The 19,388-nt window shown below is 45.4% G+C and overlaps 1 protein-coding gene across 1 annotated transcript in view; it reads right to left on the bottom strand.

Moving 5' to 3' along the window:
• The window catches only part of LOC148508124 (uncharacterized), a 100,233-nt gene that overhangs the window by 73,748 nt on the left and 7,097 nt on the right, over positions 1–19,388 (bottom strand). Inside the window, exons 2-4 of the mRNA XM_088445076.1 lie at positions 925–1,090; positions 395–515; positions 181–278 (exon numbers count right to left, since the gene is read on the bottom strand). Of these exons, the coding sequence (XP_088301202.1) occupies positions 181–278; positions 395–497 (201 nt within the window). The 5' untranslated portion in view covers positions 498–515; positions 925–1,090. The remainder of the gene's footprint in view (positions 1–180; positions 279–394; positions 516–924; positions 1,091–19,388) is intronic.

Raw genomic sequence — 19,388 nt, 5'->3', positions numbered from 1 at the left:
AGATGGTTTTGCAGAGACATCTCAACCGATTGTGTACGATGTGACACACTGCATCTTATCCTATGATCGTAACGATCAATCGTACACCATTTGATCACATCGTATGAAGAATTTCAAGGGAAGTTGTACAACTGATCTTACCAACTCTCACCGTGTATGGGGGCCTTAACTACCACCTACCTGATCCTCCTGTGGGGTCCTGTGATTCTTCTCTGTACAGTTCTGGGAATAAAGAGGATGGGGACAACTCTCTGGGGGATCTCCGTTACTGGCTCTATCTGAGGGAGACACACAGTGACTAAGTACATTGTATACATGCGATTATCAGGTGATGTGTGTATATGGCTGCCCCAATAGCTGCCCTCCCCTGTACAATAAATCAGGCTCCCCTTACCCACTGATTTGAGGGGCAGATGATTCTCCATCCTCACATCCTTGTTCAGACCCCTGTGTTCCTCTATATACTCCAACTCCTCCATGGAGAGAGGCAATGACATCCTGACACCTTATAGGAACTGGGACACACACAATGATAGTCATCACCCAGACACAACCCCTGGTGTTACTGTATAATGTCCCATTCCCAGCAGTCACCTCTCCAGTCATCACCCAGACACATCCCTTGGTGTTACTGTATAATGTTCTATTCCCAGCAGTCAACTCTCCAGTCATCACCCAGACACATCCCCTGGTGTTACAGTATAATGTCCCATTCCCAGCAGTCACCTCTCCAGTCATCACCCAGACACATCCCCTAGTGTTACTGTATAATGTCCCATTCCCAGCAGTCACCTCTCCAGTCATCGCCCAGACACATCCCCTGGTGTTACTGTATAATGTCCCATTCCCAGCAGTCACCTCTCCAGTCATCACCCAGACACATCCCCTGGTGTTACTGTATAATGTCCCATTCCCAGCAGTCACCTCTCCTGTCAGCAGCTGAATGATCTCGTTGGTGAGTTCCAGGATCTTCTGGTCATTGTCTCTCTTATGTATTATTGAATGAGATAGAGGCACCGTGATGGCGCTCTAGGTCCTCCTCAGTCCTCCTGAAACGTTGTTGATTGCTGTGTGTCTCACCAGAAGTATTCTACACGAATGTGTAACCAAGAGAGAAATAAAAATAGTAAATGGAGCAATCTGCATTTGTATACAAAGGTCTATTTAAGCCCAATTCTATCTGTAGCCACTTCATAGGTATAGTCTATAGGGAACTGTATATAGCCGTCGGTGGAAAACCCTGGCACTCCAGCTGCTGTGGGACTACATATCCCAGCATGCACTGCCACAGTTTTAGCATTCCCTAATAGCAAAACTCTGGCAGTGCATGCTGGGATATGTAGTCCCACAGCAGCTGGAGTGCCAGGGTTTGCCACCACTGGTATATAGCATTTATTAGGCTATCCCGAGTCCTTGCCCTACAGCCGAGCCCTCTGAATGTACCCATGGTCCTGAAAAGAGTAGCACATATAACAAGATGAGGTGGAAGAATCAAAAAGGACCAGTCCACAGATGATGCTAGGAGAGGTTACAGCTATATATGTTATACTAGCACATAGAGATAGTAACAGGTAGGGGTCTTGTGTATAAATAATAATTTCTTTTTTTTTTTATAAAATTGAAAATTAAAGTCCACAAAAGTAGAAACCATCCAATTGTAAAACTGCATAACATCTATACATATAGCAAATACTGTAAACACTAAAGTAACATGGATATATAAGTGATGCAAACCACAACATACTGAGGAATTGTTATAGTGAGACAATACCAATAAAAATAGTCAGTTGATCAATTTTAAATCACATCGTAACAATGTAATTGTAGTCTTATTGGTTTCATTATTCTTTATTATTGTTTATGACTGAACTTCAATATTTAATAAATGGGCTCCATACAGAACAGCCGGAGAATGGAATAGCATTTGTCGAAGCCGGATAATTGGCTAAGACAGAATCTGTTAGAATCGGAATCTGCACGACGCCATCTTGCGAATGACAAACAAGACGCCATTTTGCAACTGATCGCAAAACGCCATTTTAGCCACAACTAAAAGTTCTTACATTAAATATTCAGTGACGACAAGACAGGTTTTGATGATTTGTCTGTGACGTATAATTAAAGAATACACAAAGATATGGTGAGCGTTTGCTCTGCATACAGAACAGTATGCCTATGAAAATTGAAGTATACCGTATATACTCGAGTATAAGCCGACCCGAATATAAGCATATAAGCCGAGGTACCTACTTTTACCCCCAAAAACTGGAAAAACTTATTGACTCGAGTATAAGCCTAGTGTGGGAAATGGCAGCAGCTGGTAGTGCCCCCAGTAGTAATTCCCCCTTTTAGTGCCCCCTGTAGTAATCCCCCCCTGGTAGTTCCCCCAGTGGTAATCCCCCCTTTTAGTGCCCCCTGTAGTAATCCCCCCCTGGTAGTTCCCCCAGTGGTAATCCCCCCTTTTAGTGCCCCCTGTAGTAATCCCCCCCCCTGGTAGTGCCCCCTGTAGTAATCCTCCCCTGGTAGTTCCCCCAGTGGTAATCCCCCCCTTTAGTGCCCCCTGTAGTAATCACCCCCTGGTAGTGCCCCCTGTAGTAATCCCCCCTTTTAGTGCCTCCTGTAGTACTCGCCCCCTGGTTGTGCCCTCTGGTAGTGCCCCCTGTAGTAATCGCCCCCAGGTAGTGCCCCCTGTAGTCCCCCCCCCCCAATAGAGAGAGACGTGATAAGAATAAAAAAAAAAAATCACTTACCTGCAACTCCCGCTACTGGTCCCGCCGCTATCCGCTCCTCCGGCCGCTTTGCATGGGAGAGACGTCGTCATGACGACGTGTCTCCCATTACCCACTGCGGGAGCCGGAAGATGGCTCCCGCAGTGGGAGCAGCAGCAGCCGCTGAGAGTCTGACAGACTCTCAGCGGCTGCTGATACAGCAAACACACAGCTGCCGGCTCCGGCGGCTGTGTGTTTGGCAGTGTGTAGTGCTGACCGAACTCCGTCCGGTCAGCGCTACACTTCACTCGAGTATAAGCCGAGGGGGTACTTTTTCAGCGCAAAAAATGTGCTGAAAAACTCGGCTTATACTCGAGTATATACGGTAATACAGACACTGATATACTCAGAAGGAGTGGATTCATGAACACTTGTTAGACGTTTAAGCTATCGTTAGCCATTGTAGGCCTGGTATCTAATGTTGATGTGGTTAAGAAGAAATTCATTTTATTCTAAATAAACCATTGTCTTTAAGTCTGATACTTAAACAAACTAGCTTTTACATTTGTGATTTCATCAAGCATCATTTTGCCACCTGTGTAAACTCATTGCCTGTCATTTTGTAGTCCAGACAAGTAGTATCAAAATATGCCAAGTAATACATAGATATATATACATATATTAATTCATGATAAATACATGCACATAGACAATCGCATGTGTACCCACAATGCGTGCACATATATACACAGTTGCTATTGCAGATATAAACACACACAGCGCTCCTTTTACGCTGTGCTCAGATGCACAATACATACTTACATACAATCATAAATATACACGCACTCATAAAAGGTTCCTGCACATTATGGTTTATATTAAAGTTATTAATTATGATGTAAAATGTATATAATTGATATTAATTGTAGTGAACATCGTAGACATTTCATGTTTGGTACTGTACTGATACCCTGTCTATTTCCAGATACCCGGTTATATCGGCAAGGGAATCGGATCATGTGTTCGGGAGTTATGGACCATAGTGAATTATTGGTTGAAATATAAAACTCTGTATGCTGAGCCTGTGGTTAATTTAAATCAATTAAAGAAAAACAATGCAATCTGGAGAAGTGGGACATACCCCTAGTGAACTGTCCTGTGAACTACAGTGTACTACAAAAGACCAAGAACCAATGGAATTATGTTTGTCTGTCTACATTGCTGTTATCATGATCTGTTCGGGTATATAGCCTGTGTCCTGGTCCCAGTTAGGAGCCATTCTTCTTCTTGGATGACCGCAGGCTTCTGGATTGATGACTGTAACTGGGACCGGTGTGCTGGCGTATGTATCGACTGTACCATAATGATTGTAACATTTGCACTCATTGTTTAAATCACAGTGCTAACTACCTTTTTCTTTGTTAATAATATCTTTTGTGCTTTGGAACCACACTCCAGGTCTGAAAGTGTTTACTTCTATGTGCGACTATTTATAACGCTAAATAGCGTAATCTAAGGTATAGAGGTTTTAGGCAGGATTCCATAGAGGTTTAAATAGAATTCCATACATTTCAGAGCTGTAACTAGAGTTTTTGGTGCCCTGTTATTATTTATATCAATTTAACATGTGTGCATCTAATTTAGGCCCTGATTCAGAGCCGTTCGTTAACAGCAGTACGCTCGTTGCGTTCCGATGTTGAGTAACCGCGCATGCGTCGGTGTTACACTGCACATGTGCGTACGGCAGATTGCGAGTTTTTTTTGTCTCGTTCGTCAAATAGCGAACAGGAAGTGACATGTCAAATGTGATTGACAGAACAGGGCGTTTTTGGGCGTTGCCGGGGGTGGAGATGGAAAAACGCAGGCGTGGCGAGGCGCTTTTGGGGCGTACATACATTAACAAATGCGAACGTCAAATGTGTTCGTACCAACTAATACGTCACTGGATGATCCTCTTTCCCTTCAAAATGCTCGCACAGCTTAGGGGCTGGATAACTCGACCACAGTGGCGATGGCCTTCTCCTCCGTCCCGGGACTCCACGATGTAGCATCGATTAATCACGGCTTGTCAGAAACTCAATTAGTGTTGGATTGAAAACCGGCTTGGTATGTGTTTGGAAAGCAGTTTTTTGGGCTAGCACAAAACCGAACGCAGGTGGAAATCAGAGCTGCTAATGTCTGGATTACACAATCAATTAGCGTACATTTGTGGGGGTGTATTTTGGCCGCAATGTGTTCGTTTTTGGACTATTGTAACAATAATGTCATCATGTTTAGGTTTGGTCCCTCATTTTGTGTTTGCAAGGTGATTTTTCCTCCTTAGGTAATGTTTTAAACGTTCCTTAACGAGCACTTTTTTTTCAATGTGTAATTTTGTAGTTTGAACGTTGTTGGCTTGTGTGCCCGGATTAAATGTAACCCATTTTTACAATAATGTCAGAATACAAAGTCGTACATTTGTGGTAAATTTATTGGTATCCCACAAAAAAAAAAAACATATTTAACTCAAACATTTTTGGCAGTGTTCATTCCACAATATTTATTAATTGTGCAAACATTAATTTTTGGGTAAACGAAAATTCAAAAATTAAAAACAATTCACAAGAAAGGAGAGGGAAGTTTTGGGCAGAAAGGAATATGAGGCAAGCACAGAAGGAGTGTGGGAAAAGTAGCCAATGGTGTCACCGTTTTTTCGGCCGTTTGGCTGGGGGAGGGAGGGCGCCAGACCGGGTCCGGGATGTCATCGGGCTGGCCTGTCCAGAGGCAGATGTTGTGGCCTCTGGACTAGGCACAGGGCTAGGCACATTTGGAGGATTGGCTGATGTTGTGCCAGAGGTGGAGGATCCTGATGTTCCGGCAGGAAGGGAGGTCGGCTCCACCATGTGCTGGCGAACGAGCTGCTCCAGGGCAGTGGCGATGCGGATGTTGGCCCTGGTATTTTCCGCCAGGGCCTGACCAATGGTCACGTTGGCCACAGCATTTTGCTCCAGGGCCTCAGCCACCCATACCAGACTGGCGTCCATCCTCTGCAGAATCTCCGTATGGAGATCCGATTTGAAATTGAGTTCTGTGAGGATGGACACTGCCTGCGAGGGGGATTGCCCTGGACTGGCTTCTGCAGGGTCCTCAGCCGGATGTACTGGTTCCTCCCCTGCAGAGCCAGCAGAAATTCGGCGGCCAAGGCTCCCCTCTGGAGCAGACTCATCCGCCTGTGTCTCTGTTGGAAAAATGAGAAAAGACTCACATTAGAATCTACATATTGGCACAATAACATTTCACAGTTGGTGACATCACAACATTTACCTGGGACAACATGAGGAGCCGCAAAGTCTGGCATGTCCGTATCCATGTTGGACACGCCAAACACCTCCACAGGCTGCACACACCCCTGTGCCAGCTCTTCTAAATCAGTCAACTCCAATGACACAGGGGTGGGACCTCCACCTGTCCCCCTTGCATGCCTAGCTCTGTCGGCCATTTTTTGTTTCAGGCGATATTTGAAGTTGCCCCATCTGTGGGTTAAATTTGAAACATTACTTTTTATTTGATTTGGTTTTAGGGTGGTCAAGTGTTTACTTACCGCCGTTTGACATCCCGGGCTAGACGGACATAATCACCCACCCTATTGACATCCACGGCTACCTCTTCCCACATTCTCCACTTCTGGCTAGCACTCATATTCCTGTCTGCCTGTGGCAGGATGTCCACACATTTCTGAATCAAAACCTCCATCTCCTTTCTTGTGAATTGTGGCTGCCTTTTCTTTTTGGCAGCTTTGCCCGGAATACTGGGCCCAGCAGCCTCTTCCATGTCATCCTCCTCACCTATGTGTGTAATTTTGGAGAATTGTCAACTTCACAACTTGCACAATATTATGTTTCAAAATAATCATTGATTCAAAATGCATGAAATACTTACCGCCTGACTGTTGTCCATTGTTTCCCTGGTCTGTAGCCATGTGTGAGCTTCAAACAAGAAATACACCAGAATTGTGTTTTTGTCTCGTGACGTATTTATACATGCGTCCTTATTTTGCGGCCGCATCATTGATTGTGCGTTCCTATGATCCCTCCTTAGTTTGTGCGGGAAACGAAACACTATTTATGGCTTGGTGCGTCTCGAATCGAGGTGGCGTTTATTGAATGTTGGAGGTTACGTTGGTTGGAGTTGATTGTTGGCTGGTGTAGGAGATTGCGTTTTTCGATTTTTTTTTTTTTGGATTCTTTCTTTTTTGGATTTCCTTTCGTTTATTTTCCCTTTTATTTTTTTTGTTCGTTTCCAGTTTTGGTACGTTTGGGGAAGTCTAACTTTGGGTCAATTTGTCTCTCATTCTGGTGTGGATTTTTCTAATAATTTTTTCCCGTTATTTCATCTCTCTCAGGTTTTTTTTTGGCTCTGCCCCAAAGACATTTTGTTCCGGATTCTTAGATATTATCTCTTGGTAAGTTCATTTGTTAAACTGCTTTGGAAATGTTCTGGTTTGTCTTTACGCAACTTTGGTTGGCCTTACACATGTAACGTTTGTTTCTGCAAAATCGAACTCTGTGTTGTTTTAATTTTTATTTACGCGGCGTTGTTGTAACTTGTATTTGCGAATTAATTAGCGCATTTTTACTACTTACTATTCTGACTTGTATTTGCGAATTAATTAGCGCATTTTTACTACTTACTATTCTGACTTGTATTTGCGAATTAGCGCATTTTTACTACTTACTATTCTGACTTGTATTTGCAAATTAATTAGCGCATTTTTACTACTTACTATTCTGACTTGTATTTGCGAATTAATTAGCGCATTTTTACTACTTATTATTCTGACTTGTATTTGCGAACTAATTAGCGCTTTGTGAAATGTTTATTCATCCCTTAAAATTGTTTGTGCTTTTTCGGGAGCATTGTTTGCTTACATTTTGCCTCAATTTGACGTAGTGTGCGCAACGTCGTTTTGCGATTTGCCCAAATGTGTGTGTGTCCCCTTTTTTTTTTTCTGGCTTCAATTTTTGAAAATGACATGGCCAGCATAAAATTATGTATATTTTTGTTGTGATTATTTGCAGTTACAAAATATCATGACAATACCCCGGCATGTAAGCATCAATGGATGGTATTTTCAAGCTAAGTTAATTTTTAATTTAATGGGTGGTGTAAAAAGCCTGACATTCCAATGTTGCATTTCAGGTTGATATGGGTCAGATTGTTCTGGCCCTGCTCCCAGAAGCCGACCAACCTCAATCTCGTCCCAGGCATAGGCATCGTAGGCGTGCAAGGCCCCAGATATTTCGAACACGTGTCACCATTTTTGGAATGCCGGATGATGAGGTTTTAAGACGATACCGTCTTCCTCCAAAAATCATCATAGACACTCTCTCATTAATAGAGAGTGATCTTGAGCGGCAAATTGACAGTCCAACAGCAATTCCACCACTTACGCAATTTATGGCGGTGTTACATTTCTGTGCCTCAGGATCGTTCCAAACAACGGTGGGAATAGTGGCGGGCATCTCACAATCCTCCTTTTCCCGGATCCTGAGGGCAGTGATGGAGGCACTTTTCAAGCACCTCCATTATTTTATTCAAATGCCTTTGGATATGGGTGCCCTTAGTGTGGCTAAGGCCAATTTTTACCAAATAGCTGGCTTCCCACACATCATAGGGGTTGTGGATGGTACTCACATACCACTTCAGCCTCCAGCACGGCTGGAGGCAATATTTAGAAACCGGAAACACTATCACTCCCTCAATGTAATGGTGGTATGTGATGCCTCCCTCCAGATCCTGTCCCTGAATGCAAAATTACCAGGAAGTGCACATGACTCCTTCGTCATGGCAATCAGGGATATGGCACAAATTAACCAACCTACAAGCTGGTGATTCGTGGCTTCTGGGTAAGTGGAGACCTTTAGTACATAACAATGTTAAGCTTCATACAGAGTGAGTCTGATGTTGACTATTCTTTTTCACAGGAGACAGTGGCTGCCCTTGCACGCCCTGGCTGCTCACTCCTTATGTGGCTCCCACACCAGGGCCACAAAGTGAGTATAATTCCGCACTTACAGCCACCAGGCAAGTGGTGGAGCGCTGTATCGGCCTTTTAAAAGGCCGATTCAGATGCCTCCACCGCTCTGGTGGCGAACTCATGTATTTGCCGGATATGGTTTCGAAAATTGTGGTCCTGTGAGGGATATTTCCCAACATCGCCATAAGGAGTGGTGTCCCAATGCAGCCAGAGGATGCCTTACCTGAGGATGGCCCCCCCGAGGTTGGTCGGAGGTCAGTATGTGGGGGGGCCATACGCGATGATGTGGTGGCCAGATTTTTTAGGTAATTATTGGAAACAAAACAGTGTTGATACCTAATGTGTTTGGTTTTGTTTGAGAACATCTAATTTTTTGTTAATTATTTTCTCCATCTTTTGTTTTTTCACATAATCTTTGGCACTCCAACGATGACTACTTTCTGCTACCCATACAAAACCTGTATGTGGACATTTTGGGGATATATTCTGGACCCCTTATTGCAACGCCATATTTGTGGAATCATGTTGGCATGGTCCTTCGTCAACCAGTTCTTGATTTTTTGTTTTGTGATGTGGTTTTTTTGGTATGTGTTGTATTTGAGATTATCACTGTGTGTTTTGTTTGTGAGTGACCACTTTGATTTTTCAGTTATGTTGATAATAAATGTTTTGAGAGTGAAATGTTGTACATTTTTTGTAACGTTACCAGCAAGTGTAACCAGGTTCACACACGTTACATTTGACTAAGGGGTAATCCAGTACTGACGCCAGTTGAGATAAAATGTAATTTTTTTTCAGGGTCCAAACCAACACCAAAAGGAAGCCTGTACAATCATTTTGCTTCGAAAGATTGGCCTAAGCAGCTTGCACACCAACTAGGAACCTGTAAAATGTAGAAATATCTAATTGTGACTACACCAAAAAAGGGAAATCAGATTGTTACTGTTAGGTGTTTCTTGTGGCTGTTTGACATAAAAATACAACACACACTCTTAGTGTAAAAAATTTGAAATCCTTGCAGGAACAGTCTACTTATGCCAGGATAAACAATATGTGCTTTAGAAAAAACGAATGAGCCAGAACGTAACTTCAAAAATAACAATTTATTAACATAATGGGCGAAAAATAAAAAACTACTCCCTAAGGAGGACCGACATACGGTCAAGGACCACCAGCACCCCGATGATATTGGTGTGCATCTGGGCCACACAGGCGGATAAATCTGCCCGACGCCTCTGTTCCTCTGTGGGTGAGAAAAGTGTGGGGATTAATACAATAGTGAAACCACATTAAAAAAAAAACCAAAACCAAACTCCACAAAAAACATAAAAAAAAAACAGCATTAAAACTCATCAAACTAAAATGGTGTAGGGCAAAAATACAAGGCCTATGTACAAATTCCGACAGGTGTGCTATGTGTATGTTGAAAACAGCAGTAACAGGTAAAGGCAATCGCCAAAACCCCCAAAAGTTTAGCCAAAAAACCCAAAAAAAGGAAACACCCATAATTACATACAGTTTGTGACGATAAAAAAACGCAAAGAAAAACATACCGGAAGACCCAACGCCAGCTACGGAAGGCCCTCCATCGTCCTCCTCGGAGGTGGGTCCATTCCCCAAAGATCGGGGCGCGGTAATGACCGACTTCGGGGAGGGGCTCATTCTAAGAGGGGTGGTTGGAGGAGAGGGGGAATTGGGACGGAGGGGAAGGAGGCCCGAAAAATCAGGCTGACAGTCTAGGAAGGCTGGGGAGGAGTGGGGAATAGGGGAAGGACTGGAGTTGCAGTGTTGGCTGGGGGTTGGGGAGAGTGGCCGTGATCGTCTGGCCGGACGCTGACGGCGTAGTCTTCGCTGGGCCCCTAAAAGATGTGAAACAAATTGTGGTTAGTTTCAACACAAATCCGCGCCCAAAAACAATTTCAAATGCACCCCAAAAAAAAAAAAAAAAACATATATGAGAATGAATAAATATGAATACAGGGAAAACATGGCCATGCAGATATGAGAATGAATAAATATGAAATACAGGGAAAACATGGCCATGCAGATATGAGGAGAATGAATATGAAATACAGGGAAAACATGGCCATGCAGATATGAGAATGAATATGAAATACAGGGAAAACATGGCCATGCAGATATGAGGAGAATGAATAAATATAAAATACAGGGAAAACATGGCCATGCAGATATGAGGAGAATGAATAAATATGAAATACAGGGAAAACATGCACATGCAGTTAGGGCCACAAAGACAAACATGAAAACCACAATCCATTAAACTTACTTTCAGCGATCTGCATGCGAAAGCATGCCAGCAAGCGGGGCGTCCACCGTTGCAGGTAAGACCACCTGCGCTCCAGCTGCCCGATATGGCGGCGTGAGCCGAAGGAGCGCAGGCGGGCCCGAACCTCCGCATATGCGGAACGCTTCTCGCGGTTGGTGATGGGTGGAGGCTGGCTGGTGATCCGCCTATCCATCACCTCCGTAAGCACCAGCAGCTCGCGCCTGGTGAATGCGGAGGCTCTCATGATGGCAATGGAGTTTTTCATAAAAATCATTTTTGATAAAGTGCACCCAAATTTTATGATTGGCTAATGTATTTAGGAAATTAACAGGAGCAATTCTATTGGTTAGTGTATGAGTCATGTGTTCGACAGGGCCAGAAATCTGTTGAGACTTATGATAGGCTTGATGCAGTGACATGCGTAAGCAAATTTACATAAAGAATTGAACTCCAGGAAATATGCGGGTAGAAAAACAATTATTTAATAGGGGCTAACATGTATTTTGACAATTAAAAGCGAATGTTTAAGCCGTACGTATTCTGCGGGTAAACACAAACACGGACATAAATAAAGTTTATTGCATTGTGTAAAAAAAAAAAAAAAAAACAACAAATTAAGCTAATTGATATATTGATTGGCATGTTACGATTGAGGGAGGTAGGCAGAATAAACAAGCAGTTAATCGAAATCTGACAGTCCAACTTCCGGGTAGTACTAGTGCATGCGTTCCCTTCAAACCACTTCGGGGATGTACGCTCGCTATTTGGCACGCTCGTTAGTTAGAGGAGGGGTCGCCTGAGTTTGGGGAGGATGTTTGGCTGCGAGCGAAAATACGAGCGTGTGCCTGAATTTAAATATTTTTTTACGTACGCCGAACGTACGAACGGTCACTTGCGTCCGGGTCTGAATGAGGGCCTTAGTCTTTGTACATATCAGACAATTAAACAAAATAACTAGTTACTAAATATTAGATTGGTATTTGCGTTCTCTTTTTCTCCTGGTTGCCCTTATCATTTTGTTCTCTTAACATACTAATATAGTATAAATGAATCCCTATTATAAGATAATTTGGTTGATATCAATATATAATCTATTATTAATACTGTTGCTCTAATGTTGCAGTTTCTATGAATCCTTGTGGTAGTAATTTTATATTTTATTTTATTAGTTATTTCATTTATGTATTTTTATTTTTTTTTATCTTGATTATTTTTTCAAACTACATTAAATGAATATTTGTGCTACTTTTCTTTATTAGCACAACTATTATCTAATATATATTATAATAAATTTGTATACATATATGTGTATCCTATAACTAATGTCCGCTTTTCATTAATCGATTAAATTACTAACATTGTGGATGATGTTCGTTCGCTTTTTGCCTTTGATTTGGTGTGTATAATTGAATATATATTTATCCCCAAAGGGTTGTTCACATTTCCCTAAAATGTTCATGTGGGTGTGCTCTATGCACATTTATATGTATGTACACACATTTATTTACAGTTGTCCTGATTTATACATGTGCCTTCTATAGTATATGTTTAGTTTTTTGTGTAGTATATTGCGATCATTAATCAGTATTCATTATTTATTTAATATATGATATTTGTCTAGGTATAGACTTTGGTCTTTTTTTATATATATTTTTTCTATATTATTATCATTTGAATTATTCCTACAGATTTATATATTTCTAGATATACTAAAGTTGCTAACTATCGTGTGCTGACAAATGGACAATCAGTGGAGGATACCTTGATTTGCTACCTATGGCCACTAATTTGAGACTGATTAGATTCATTATGACTCCTATTTAAGATGAAGGACACTGACAGAGGCATCCAGCTTGAAAAAGTCCCAGTACTGGGACGAAACGCGTTGCTGTCTCTACCTGCCTCAAGTGTCCTGTTTTGTACCCGCTCCTGCAAGCATCACCAGCATCTGCAGTCCTTGATTCCGGTGCGAGGAGAATATCTAAGTCGCGGCCGCGCCTATTCACACATCCGGAACTCCTCTCAGCTCCCCTCTGGTCCTGGTCTCCGACAGGTAACCTTACCGTGCAGCCGGACGGAGAGCCATGGTACTGCATCTTTGAAGCTGTGTGATCTCGAGTATATCCTGACCTGTCAGTGCTGCTACAGCACAGCCGGTGAGAGAATCACGCTATCCCCACCTTGCTGTTTTAAAACCTAGAGACAGGTCAGTACTTTACCTCTTTCTATCAACGTGTGCCCGACGGGATAACACATCCATTATTTCAAAAAGTTACTAAACTGTTGTGCTACACAAGCCTCAGAGTGTTCATCGTTGTGGCTTTATACGGATACATTGTTTGCAGGTTAAGTGGTGACAACATTACAAAATTTGTTCATTAACTAGCAAATGTGTCAAAACGCCTTTTTATCTCTTCATTTGGAACTTTCCATATAGGAACTATCATCTTGTGATTTCAACCCAGCACAATTATCATCATTCCACACCAGCTAGTCATTACCATATTCAAATATTTATGCTCGGTTTTCCTTTATAATTTTTTATATTTTATTCTCTATTTTTTTATTTTTATCCATATATATTTATTGCTGATCATGTATTTTTATTGTTGATATATGGTTGTTTGATTCCTTCAGATATATTATCCCTATTTTTACCATATTCTTGAGAACTAATAAATTCATCTATTTATTATCCATTTCTAAATAGCGTCCGACTTCCTAAACGACCTCAAGATCTGAAAGATCAGGTGAGTTAAAAGCCGGCACAACGATTTCCTCGTTGATGTGAAAACTGGAAACAACTTTAGGAAGGAAACCAGGACGAGTGCGCAGCACCGCCCTGTTCCTATGAAAAATCAGAAAAGGGGGTCTACAGGAGAGAGCCCCTAAGTCAGAAACACGTCTGGCCGAAGCAATGGCCAGAAGGAAAATTGTTTTAGCTGTCAGCCATTTGAGGTCCACTGAGCCCAGTGGTTCAAACGGCGGTCCCTGGAGAGCCCTCAGGACCACAGCTAAATCCCAAGGCGCCACCGGTGGAACAAAAGGTGGCTGAATTCTGAAAACACCTTGCATAAAGGTGCGCACATCAGGGATTGCAGCAATCCTACGATGGAACCAGACGGACAGGGCAGACACCTGCACCTTCAGAGACGCAAGGCGAAGCCCATGGTCCAGTCCCGCCTGTAGGAAAGCTAACACTCTAGACAGACGGAACTCCCGAGGAGCATAACCTCTCGGCCGACACCACTGGAAGAACGTATGCCACACACGATGGTATATCCTTGCAGAGGATGGTTTCTGAGCCCTTAGCATTGTTTGCACTACAGAGCTGGAAAACCCCCTGGACCTTAACATGGCCGTCTCAACAGCCACGCCGTCAAAGACAGCCGAGTCAGGTCCGGGTGAAGACAAGGACCTTGTGACAGGAGGTCCGGGCGTAACGGCAACCGTAGAGGAATGTCCACGGACAGTCCCTGGAGGTCTGAGAACCAGTGCCTCCGGGGCCACGCGGGAGCTATCAATAGGAGCATCCCTCCTTTCTGTTTGAATTTCCGGATTACCCGTGGAAGAAGGGAAAACGGAGGAAACAGATAAGCAAACCGGGACGTCCACCGGACGGACAGAGCATCCACCAGAAACGCCTTTTCGTCTCTTGTGCGAGACCCGTACACCGGCAACTTGTTGTTGTGCCGTGACGCCATGAGGTCGATCTCTGGAAGACCCCACCTGTCCACCAGAAGTTGAAAGACGTCCTGGTGCAGAGACCATTCCCCCGGATGAACGTCCTGGCGACTGAGAAAGTCCGCCTCCCAGTTTAGGACTCCCGGGATGAATACTGCTGACATGGCCGGGAGATTGCACTCCGCCCAAACCAGGATTCGGGACACCTCAACTAGAGAGCCGCCCGACTTTGGGTAGGCCACGGTGGTAGCGTTGTCCGACTGGACCTGCACTGGGTGACCTTGGAGAACCCGATGTGCCTGCTGGAGAGCATTGAAAACCGTGCGGAGCTCCAAGATGTTTATTGGAAGCTCTGCTTCCGCCTGAGTCCACCTGCCCTGGAACAAGTGTGGACCCGTGACTGCTCCCCAGCCCCGAAGACTGGCGTCCGTTGTCAACAGGACCCAATTCGCCACCCAGAACGGACGACCCTTGTTGAGATGGGTCGTCTGCAACCACCAGGCTAGAGACAGGCGAACCTCCGGAGTGAGCACCATCATCTGGCACTTTAGTCTCTGAGGCAGTCCATTCCATTTGGACAGGATCAATTGCTGCAGAAGTCTGGAGTGAAACTGGGCATATTCCACCATGTCGAATACTGACACCATGGAGCCCAGTAACCTCATCGCCGAGTGTAGAGACACACGGCGACTCTGCAGACAACTGCACACCCTCAACTGCAAGGCAGAGATCTTTTCCCCCGTCACAAAGATCCTTTGCTGCCCGGAGTCCAATAAGGCTCCGAGGTGCAGAATCCTCTGAGACGGGATCAGGGTGGACTTCTGCCAGTTTATCAACCAGCCGTGCCGTTGCAGCCGCAGGGAAGCCGCCATGACCGCCATCACCTTGGTGAATACACGTGGTGCTGTCGCCAGGCCAAAAGGTAACGCCCGGAACTGAAAGTGGTCGTTGCGGATTGCAAACCTGAGGAACTGTTGATGGCGTAAAAGAATAGGGACATGCAGGTAAGCATCCTGTATGTCCAACGACACCATGTAATCCCCAGGTTCCAGCGCCAGAATAATGGACCGTAGGGTCTCCATCCGAAACCTCGGTACCCGCAAAGACTTGTTGAGTGCTTTGAGGTTGAGGATCAGATGATACGACCCATTGGGTTTCTGCACCAAAAACAGATTGGAACAGGAACCCTGGCCCCTCTGGGAGAATGGAACAGGCACTATAACTCCAGCCTGGAGCATAGTGTGCAAAACCTTCCGCAGTTCCATGGCTTTGTTCCGCTCTGATGGAAGACCCGTGGTGAAGAATCGAGACGGGAGCCTGTGCCGAAAGGAGAGGGCGTACCAGTGAGAAACCACCTCGAGATCCCATGTGTCTGTCGTGGTAACCGACCAACACTGGGCGAACTGCAGCAGGCGGCCTCCCACTTTGGGATCCCCCAAAGGTAGGCCCGGACCGTCAGGCCGCAGGCTTGTCATCGGGCTTAGGGGCCGGACGTCTGGTACTCCAGGCCTGTTTCCGGGGCTTGGCCGATTTTTTGGGGCCAGCCTGTCTGGGAAAAGACTGCGTCTTAGGCCTACCCTGGGCCCTGTAAGGCCAAAAGGATGACGTACCTGAACCGGGAGGAACCGCAGCAGACGGAAGACATGCCGATTTGCCTGCCGCCAGCGTGGCTACGATTTTGTCCAGATCCGGACCAAATAGGACTTCTCCATTAAAAGGCAAAGCTTCCAAGCCCTTCTTGGAATCAGCGTCCGCCTTCCAAGATCGCAACCATAAGGTGCGACGAGCAGCTACAGCTGCCAAACAAATCCGAGACGCCAGGGTACTGATATCCAAGGCCGCTTCATTGATATAAGTGGCCGAATCCTGGTCTGTTCAGCCGAACAGTCGGAATCGAAAGACGCCTCCAAACTATCAGCCCAGCGCTCCATAGCTCTGGCTACCCAACAAATGGCCATAGCCGGCCTAGCTGCCCCCCCCGCAAGGGAATAAACGGACTTCAGACAGATATCCACCTTACGGTCCGTAGCATCCTTCAAGGAAGACATGGAGGGCATGGGCAATGTGGCACTACGGACTAGGCACCCCTGGCATGCAATTAACCCCTGGGACACCGCAGCGCTACCGCTCAGCCGCGGTCCGCTGTCCCAGGGGGGTAGAGGAAGCGCAGGTTAGGTACCTGGCTCCACGCTGCAGCCAGTCCCCAGGGAGTCCCCTGCCTGGGGACTCTGGACCATGTTTCAGCAGGGTCCCACCGCGGGACCCCGCTGCTTACCTGCTGTCCCCTTGAATCCGGCCATGGTCCCAAACATCTGGGGTCACCGCTAGCTGTAGGGGAAACAGCATGGACGTCAGTACTGACTGTCCATTCTGTACTTCCAGATGAGCAGCCACAGCTGCTTTGAAGAAAACTTCAGGGGCTATCCTTAGCCCCCCTCTAACAGGTGCATCCGACTCCGGCCGGGCACCAAACGAAACTTCTTGGTGAAGAGACCATTCCCCGGGATGCACGTCGTGACGGCTGAGGAAGACCGCTTCCCAATTGAGAACTCCTGGAATGAGCACTGCCGATATGGCTGGTAGATGGCCTTCCGCCCCTGTTAGGATGCGTGACACATCTGTCATTGCAGCCTGACTTAGAGTCCCTCCTTGATGGTTTATGTAAGCCACGGTCGTGGCGTTGTCAAACTCAACTTGCATGGGTTTTCCGTGAAGTTTGAGTCTGGCTTGTTGCAGGGCCCTTTAAGACTACCCGAAGTTCCAATAAATTGATTGGTAGAGCAGACTACTCTGCTGTCCACCGTCCATGAAAGGAGTGTGGACCTGTCACTGCGCCCCAACCTCGGAGACTGGCATCCATCATCAGGAGGACACAAACCAGGAATCCAAAAGGGGCGCCCCTTGGTGAGGTGACACGTCTGTAGCCACCAAGCAAGAGACAGACGCACCCTGGAGAGAGCACCATGGTTTGTGCTCTTATCCCAGGGCTTGACAAATCCCAGTGGCCAGGGAGCCATGGCGTTTAGATTTTGCTGCCTGGCTCCCAGATTTTGCAGGGAGGGCAGAAGCAGATCCATGTCAGCCCCAGCAGAGATTTGTGTGTGTAGTATTGTGGCGGTCATGTCATGCACAGCCGCCTGCGGTGACTGCTCTGCCTGTCCGTCCCATCCTATGCTTACTCCTCCTCCTCAGTCCCGGCCTGCGGTGAATCCTGCTGTCTTTCTCAGTTTGCACTGATCCTCCTACCGGCTGTCTGCTGTCTCCTAACTCCAGCTGCATAGAGCTCTCCGGTAAGAGGGTCTATGCGTGGCCAGGGATTGCTGAGCAGCTTCAAAAACATACAGTGCATCTAGAAAGTATTCACAGCGCTTCACTTTTTCCACATTTTGTTATGTTACAGCCTTATTCCAAAATGGAATACATTCATTTTTGTCCTCAAAATTCTACACACAATACCCCATAAATGACAATGTGTAAAAAGTTTTTTGAGATTTTTGCAAATTTAAATAAAAAAAATAAAAAAACTAAGAAAACACATGTACATAAGTATTCACAACCTTTGCTCAATGCTTTGTTGATGCACCTTTGGCAGCAATTACAGCCTCAAGTCTTTTTGAATATGATGCCACAAGCTTGGCACACCTATCTTTGGGGAGTTTCGCCCATTCCTCTATGCAGCACCTCTCAAGCTCCATTAGGTTGGATGGGAAGTGTCGGTGCACAGCCATTTTCAGATCTCTCCAGAGATGTTCAATTGGATTCAAGTCTGGGCTCTGGCTAGGCCACTCAAGGAAATTCACAGAGTTGTCCTGAAGCCACTCCTTAGATATCTTGACTGTGTGCTTAGGGTCGTTGTCCTGCTGAAAGATGAACCATCGCCCCAGTCTGAGGTCAAGAGAGATCTGGAGCAGGTTTTCATCCAGGATGTGTCTGTACATTGCTGCATTCATCTTTCCCTCTATCCGGACTAGTCTCCCAGTTACTGCTGCTGAAAAACATCCCCACAGCACGATGCTGCCACCACCATGCTTCACTGTAGGGATGGTATTGGCCTGGTGATGAGCGGTGCCTGGTTTCCTCCAAACATAACGCCTGGCATTCACGCCAAAGAGTTCAATCTGTGTCTCATCAGACCAGAGAATTTTGTTTCTCATGGTCTGAGAGTCCTTCAGGTGCATTTTGGCAAACTCCAGGCGGGCTGCCATGCGCTTTTTTACTAAGGAGTGGCATCAGTCTGGGCACTCTACCTACCATACAGGTCTGATTGGTGGATTGCTGCAGAGATGGTTGTCCTTCTGGAAGGTTCTCCTCTCTCCACAGAGGAATGCTGTAGCTCTGACAAAGTGACCATCGGGTTCTTGGTCACCTCCCTGACTAGGGCCCTTCTCCCCCGATCGCTCAGTTTAGACGGCCGGCGAACTCTAGGAAGAGTCCTGGTGGTTCCGAACTTCTTCCATTTACGGATGATGTAGGCCACTGTGCTCATTGGGACCTCCAAAGCAGCAGATATTTTTCTGTACCCTTCCCCAGATTTGTGCAACGAGACAATCCTGTCTCGGAGGTCTACAGACAATTCCTTGGACTTCATGCTTGGTTTGTGCTCTGACATGCACTCTCAAGTATGGGACCTTATATAGACAGGTGTATGCCTTTCAAAATTATGTCCAATTAACTGAATTTACCACAGGTGGAC

The sequence above is a fragment of the Taudactylus pleione genome, unplaced genomic scaffold (genome assembly GCF_031769625.1).
Source record: "Taudactylus pleione unplaced genomic scaffold, aTauple2 ptg000377l, whole genome shotgun sequence".
In the NCBI taxonomy this organism is placed as follows: domain Eukaryota; kingdom Metazoa; phylum Chordata; class Amphibia; order Anura; family Myobatrachidae; genus Taudactylus; species Taudactylus pleione.
Note: the sequence above shows the minus strand (reverse complement) of the source record. Positions and strands in the feature narration are given on the sequence as shown.